The sequence below is a fragment of the Syngnathus floridae genome, chromosome 2 (genome assembly GCF_059516105.1).
Source record: "Syngnathus floridae isolate MCC-2025c chromosome 2, RoL_Sflo_1.0, whole genome shotgun sequence".
Lineage (NCBI taxonomy): Eukaryota > Metazoa > Chordata > Actinopteri > Syngnathiformes > Syngnathidae > Syngnathus > Syngnathus floridae.
The window spans coordinates 18,810,167-18,817,078 of NC_142414.1; the positions used below are offsets into that span (position 1 = coordinate 18,810,167).

Sequence of the window (6,912 nt, forward strand, 5' to 3'; positions counted from 1 at the left end):
TCCTTTTATTTCACTGTTACAGTGCTTGTGTAAGGAGTATAATAGTATTGTAAATAGTATTGTTGCTATCATATCTAAATTGCTTGATATTAAAGAATTTTAATACATATTTTAGATATTTGATATTAAAAATATAACAGTAAGTACAATTTACTCAATGACCATTCTATATTGTTATTCTAATATGGCATGCAAAATTAGGCTTTGTGTGATGTACCGGTAGGTTTTCATATTGCATTAAGGTTAGTAAATTTTAATCAAATTAAAACGCTTAAAAAAGTGGCGGAGATCGTCATCAAAACAGGCTACCTTAAATAACCTATCGCACATGACGTCACCGTGCGCGACCCTCGCGACTTCTTTACGCATGCGTGTCCCATAAAGCCGTAAACCCGGCGCAGCATGTCGTGAAATACAACCGAGACGACAGTGTTTCTTCCGTACAGTATTTATGTTTATTTCACCCAATACTGTTAATTGTGATCTCGCTTTAGCACAATGACGACAGAAGTGGTTGCGTTGTGGTGACCGCACTTTATCAAACGTGTTTGCTTAGCCAGCCAAAAGATGACTTAATGTGTCGTAAAATAAACTCGACAATGGCAACATACGACGCAGAAGGTAGGAAAAACACCGTCAACTTTGTCGAATGTTCACTCAACATGTTACATGTTTGAGAAATTTGTGTCAAAATGAGCCTGGCCTTTTTAAGGACATTCTGTGGTGGTGGAGGTGAGCCCTGATATCCACATTTGTGGATTCTGCAAGCAGCAATATAACAACTTCGAAGTGTTTCTGGCCCACAAGCAGAGTGGATGTTCGCTACCCACGCGTGACACCTCAGCCACGGCGACAGAAGCTTCCGCTCTTCCAGGTGACGTCTTTTTATTTATTTTAATTTTTTTGGTCCCTGTGTTTTGTCGCTGCTCTTTATGTCCTCATGTTCTTTCTCCTGAGCCATGTCTTCAAGTCATTTATTTTTCCCCCCCGCCCCCTTCCGGTAAATTTCCATGGGAATCTTAAGAATTTCTAAAATATTTAAACTACAATTGAACATGAGTCATGTTTCAACAGATTTATTTGTAAGTAAAACTTTATCAAGGTATCAAGATTCCAACAAAAAAAGTATTTTGTTGTTGAATGAAAACATCCATATCTCTGTGATTCTGCACTTTAACAGAAATGCACCTTCCAAGTCTGAAAAGTAACGACTTGAGTGTAACTTAGTCAAGTCACGTGACTGGAGCCCTCCACATCTGCTATGCTGTCATCTTGTCTATAGATGCTCTCATCTTTCCCTTTTGCATTGTTTACGACTTATTCGTCTCATCATCATCATCCCGTGTTCTCCTTCTAGTTTTCAGTAATGTCTCATTTCCCCCCTCTCAGGTATAGAGGTAGTTTTAGAAGAGACCTTTCAGACGTGTGTCCTGAGAGGGGTTAAGAAGATCCTGACCAAACCGCAAAAGACCAAAAAGCTAAAAGGCGCGCTCTCATCCAAGAGATACAGCTGTTGTTTCTCAGGTTAGTCACGTCTTATTCCAGCAGAACAAAGCGCAAATGTCACAAAGTATATTACTACTTTCAATCACGTGAAAATTGCCATAGCCCTTAAGAAAATCATATTTACTTGAAAGCATACAGTGTTCAAAGTATGTTTGAACACTGCAAATTTAAGACATTTGGTATGTCTTAAATGCGGTACAGTACTGTGCAATTCGTTTGCTTAGAATCATGTGCGCACACTTGCAAACCCTGTTTTCTTTGCTTTAGGCTGCACCTTTAAGACACAGTATGGCCAAAAAGACATGGAACGGCACCTTAAAACGCACACTGGTAGGTTCCTGCCTCACATTCAGGCTCCTTTTAGATGTTAGTGAGAAGCCATCCTTTCTCAATCTGCCCTGTCAGGTGAGAAGCCGTTTGAGTGCGACTTGTGCCACAAGCGCTTTAGCCGGCGGGACAAGCTCAACATGCACAGCCGCTCGCACACGGGCGAGAAGCCACACAAGTGCAAACTGTGCCCGTATGCGGCGGCCGACAGCAGCAGCCTGAAGAAGCACTTGCGAATCCACTACGACGAGCGGCCCTTCAAGTGCCAGATCTGTCCCTACGCCAGCCGTAACTCCAGCCAGCTCACCGTACACCTGCGCTCGCACACTGGTAGGTGGACGCCTGTCTCGAGCATACATTTGGTTCAGTGGGTTAGAATTTGCATGTGTGTCTCCAACACATTCAGACAACACAAACGCAAATCTATCATCTTGTTGCATGCACAGGTTATTTGTAGTCGTAAATAAAGAATTTTTGAATCCGTCAAGTGAAATGTTGTCATTTTTGGCACACACACGGACCGGCAGTACAGTGGTTGGAGTCACTACACAAGGCCTTCTTCCTGTTGAGATTGTTGTGACCAATAAGAGAAGAGAGCAAGGTCACATGGTTTGATTGCTTGTGATTTCTCCATTGAATTCGGACCGTACAAGAGCAACTACAGTTGTGAGAGCGCCCAGTTGACAGCTTGTGTGGTGGGTTTTTTTTTCCCCTCAAGGAGATGCACCCTTCCAGTGCCAGCAGTGTGACGCCAAGTTCAAGATCAACTCCGACTTAAAGAGACACATTCGGGTCCACTCGGGAGAGAAGCCTTACAAGTGTGACCTGTGCGAGTACCGCTGCGCCATGAAAGGTAACCTCAAATCTCACGTTCAGATCAAACACGGCACCGAGAACGCCTTCCACTGCGCCCATTGCGAGTTTACGTGCGCCAACAAGATGGCGCTGCGGCAACACTCGCGCCAGCACCGCCCCGTTCAGCCCATTCAGTGCCCAAAGTGCACGTACTCCTGCGCCAGTCGCGGGGCGCTCAAAGTCCACGAGAGGATCCACTCTGAGGAGCGTCCCTTTAAGTGCGACTCGTGCGACTATGCCTCCAAGCAGCGCAGCAACTTGGTCATCCATAACAAGAGGTTCCACTCGAACGCACCCGAAAAGGGCGGAGGCGGAAAAAGAGTGGGCGACGACCCCCCGAAACCCATCAGCTCTCGTTACCGAGCCAAGTTGGACGCCACTCGAGCCTTCAGCTGTGACTTGTGCAGCGCTTCGTTTGTGAGGGAAGACTCACTGAGGAGTCACAGGAAGCAGCACAAAGAGACACAAATTCCTCTGCAGGCGCAAGTGAGCACCTCGCTCGCCCCCGCGATGTCACCGGGCGACAGCACTCAGCTGGACGTCCCGTTTCAGGTAGACTCGTTGGCCCCTTATAATAGCACACAGCTGAAAATTATTGTGTCTTCTGCGGAGAGTCCCAGCAAGATGGTTCTGTTGAGTCCAGAACACCAGGACATGGTGGTGAACTCCATGATCCAGCAGGTCAATCTGCTGGCACCTGTGCAACCACCCGGGTTACCCCAAAACGCAGAGGCCACCTTTGTACCCCAGACGGTCCTCTTGACACCGCTCCTCCCTGCCGAAGACACCAACAGCCCTCTGCAGCAAACGCTGGTCCACTCAACAATGGGCGCTCAGGACAACAGCGTCGTCCCTCAAACTTTCATCACCACTTGCACTGAACTGGAGGACTTGAGCGCCTTGGTCCAAGAGGGCGGCGCAGAGGTGACAGTCGTGACGGAAGGGAATACGGACACGGTGACCTCAAAGAATCCGATCGCAGAACCCACTGCAGGTCCGGGGGATGGTCGAGGGCAGTGCCTTAGCATGTGAGTGGCTCAGTGAAACTTTTTAAATGAACATTTACTGCAACATAAGCTACTTTCCCTGGAATCAATATTTTAAGGGTCTGCTGTTCGTTTTAGCCGTGTACTTATCATGATGCTAGATATCAAATTATTTTCTTGTTACAATTTAGACTATTGAATTGATAGTGATGCTGTGAAAATAGAACTCGGACTCATGTACTCTCATAAGCAGATGTGGGGAACATGCAGCATGTGGGCCACTTCAGGGCTATGAGTATAGAACGCTGTTTGAGCAGTTCTTCTACATCATCTCAATTTCCTAGTGGACTGTTTGTCCTCACCAAGACAAATTCTAATTCTGCACACTAAAATGATAGCTGCCCTTCTGGTAGCTCAACTACCTTTTAATAGTGAGACAAAACAATTTGTCTGTACTATGGGTACGACGTGTTCCAAATGAATCCTAATAACATTTTGTCCGATTTTTATTACTCGTTTATGCAAATGCAACTCAGCATTATTTTCAAGTCATCTGTTAGAGATTAAGTCAATTTTTTTTTTAACAGACTTTCCAAAAACTAATTTCTCATTTTGCGGGGAAAAGAGTTTTCTTTGGGAGCTTTGTTTACCTTAGGGGTGATCCAGGTTTAAGAATAGTTTCCATCTTGACTAGATGATAAGATGGATATGGATGCTGAGAAATGCTCAAAACTACTTTCCAAATGTGTTAATGTGGCCTACAGTGCAATTCCAAAATCGCAAAATATCTTTTTTTTTTTTTTTTTCCTTTCATAAATTTTGCGTGGACCTCGGGGCGCCTCTCCTCTTTAGCTAGAAAGACGACTCAAACAGCTGGACTGCAGTTCTTCAAATTATCCACAAGAAGGCAGCAGATAGGTATGATACAAGCTTTCAATTTTTTTTTTTTTTTCAAACCTTCACTTTGACTCCATTCATGTCCTTTTCATTGTGGATCTTGCAAGTAGAAAATCTAATAACGCGGGCCAAGGTCTTTCTTAAAAGCTGTGTTTCTCTCCACAAATTGATTTCTCAATAAAGTGCTGTTCTTCAAGCCTCTATCGTCTGGCCTGTTGTTCCTCTCTTCACTTCAGCACTTAGCGGTTTTTTTCTTTTTTAAGTGAAGGTTGCGCTTGACCATTCATTGATTTTCCTTTTTCAATTTTTTTCCTTTTTTTTTTGTTCCTCTCTGTCTAAATCCTGTAGTTGTAGTGGAAGATGCTCTGTGGGCACCAGGAACTTGCAACTCAGTTTGAACAAACGAAAGAATAAGAAGATCAATCATGATAGTTTGGATTGTCAAAATGTTACATGAGCGTACAGTTAAAGGTTTGACAGTTTTGTGATGGCAACAGTGTTTGAAATTATAGTGATTGCAGCACATTGCCACTGTGGTTCGCATGTCTGCCTCAAATTTCGGAGGTCAATGTTTGAGACTACTCTGGCCTTTCTGTGTTGATGTACCTGTGCAAGTTCTCCCCGTACTCGTGTTCAGCTTCCTCCCACATCCCCTAAATGTGTATTTTGAATTTCATGATTGAGGACTAAATCAGGTGTGAACAAAGAAAAACGTCTCATTGGATAACTGGATGATTTTGTGAAAATAATCATACAAAATTAGTCATCAACATTTTTAGGATACATTTGAAGCATTTTATCAATTTGAATGACCAATTGGTTTATTTGTAGTTACATAGAATAAATAGTCATGCAGTTAAAGTATTTTCCATACATCAAATGTCGTCTTGAGCACAAACGTTTATTGAATCTAAAAGGTCACCAACAACTCCCCACGGTCACCGGACTGTGCCCAAGGTCCACTTGAGTTACCTGCAGGGGTTTTCTCAAAGTAGCTCACCAGTGAATGGGACAATGTGATTTCTTAATGCTGTAAAACGGGTTGAGATTTATCTGCTATGTTGTTGAATCGTTTAATTGTCATTTAGAAGTGTGCATAAAATTGGTTGCTCTATACATGGCTACCCAAGAAGTTGCTCTCAGTTTCAAAATGTTTGATGAGCCTTACTTTAGTGTATTTATTCTATTTGTTCTCCAGATACTTCTGCTATCTTGTAAGGTAGCAAGGCTCTTATTTTGCCCTACATTACAGGGGTGTCAAACTCATTTTTGTCGCAGGCCTCATAGTTTCCCTCGGAGGGCCATTATGACTGTCAATGTCTTCTATATACATACAGTAAAGGCTACACAACAAATTGATGAATAACTAGTTTTGAAATCAGAGACTAGTAAAAACTGTTCAAATGGTTCAAAAAGATGAATGGTAATAAAAATTGCTGGCAATATCTCTATTTTTTAAAAAGAAGACCATTTGTGATGTAGTACTGACACAAACTTGATGCAAAATTTGTCTTCGCGGGCCACATAAAATGATGTGGCGGGCCATATCTGGCCCGCGGGCCTTGAGTTTGACATCTATGCCCGACAGTATAGCAAGACTACTTATTACACTGTACGATGAGATAAAAGTAGTGATGGGAAAATAAAGCTTCAAATTTGCTTCATGAACCAGTTGTTGTATTTTGAACTCCTCTAGATGGCACTGTTGGTTTTGATAAATGGGTTTAAGAAATGTCAAGTCAGTGTACTTTCAGAGAGTTCCATCTAGAGGAGTCCAAAAAATACAACTGGTTCAAGATTTTCCCATCAGTAGTTAAAACCTGAGCACTAACGAGAAACGTATTCAGTGATCTATGGTAATATTTATTGTCCCTTGGTCAGTATTTACATTTTTTTATGTTGTTGTTTTTTATCTCATTTGATTGTGTCTATCCCAGATGAATCTTTGATTGATCGTTTATTTTGACATTTGTGTTCAACAGAAGAATTTTGTTCAGGAATCAAAGAAAGCTTTCAATTGAAACAAACTCAATGTTTGATTTTACATTAATTACAATATTTAAGTAAGATTTAAGATTGAAGTAAAAATCTGTACCAAAGAAATATATAATTGACACCACTACAACAAACATGAGTTTTAAAATTGTAAATATTGTGCTCTAATAAATAACAAAGCAAACTGTATGGCCAACCGAGTCATGGTCACCAATACGTCAGCAATCAGTTCATTTCATTAGTGGCATTTAGTGTCTGGATGGCGCATTGTGTGCAGACAAAGCAAAGGTCACAATGGTTGACACATGCAAACACACACCGTCATTCATTCAGTATGAAGACGTGC

General features: G+C 42.2%; 1 protein-coding gene across 2 annotated transcripts; it reads left to right on the forward strand.

Moving 5' to 3' along the window:
- Positions 1-373: 373 nt before the first annotated feature.
- On the forward strand, positions 374-4,772 carry zfp64 (zinc finger protein 64 homolog (mouse)). 2 transcript variants are annotated; one of them, XM_088369485.1, is made up of 7 exons: positions 374-621; positions 713-874; positions 1,390-1,524; positions 1,774-1,836; positions 1,912-2,163; positions 2,552-3,716; positions 4,527-4,772. In XM_088369485.1, the coding sequence occupies exons 1-7, from the start codon at positions 576-578 to the stop codon at positions 4,528-4,530; spliced, it is 1,827 nt and encodes a 608-aa protein (XP_088225611.1). In that variant the 5' UTR covers positions 374-575; the 3' UTR covers positions 4,531-4,772. The 2 variants fall into 2 exon arrangements, with proteins under 2 accessions (XP_088225611.1, XP_088225610.1); XM_088369484.1 differs by having other exon boundaries at positions 2,552-4,772.
- Positions 4,773-6,912: the final 2,140 nt, after the last annotated feature.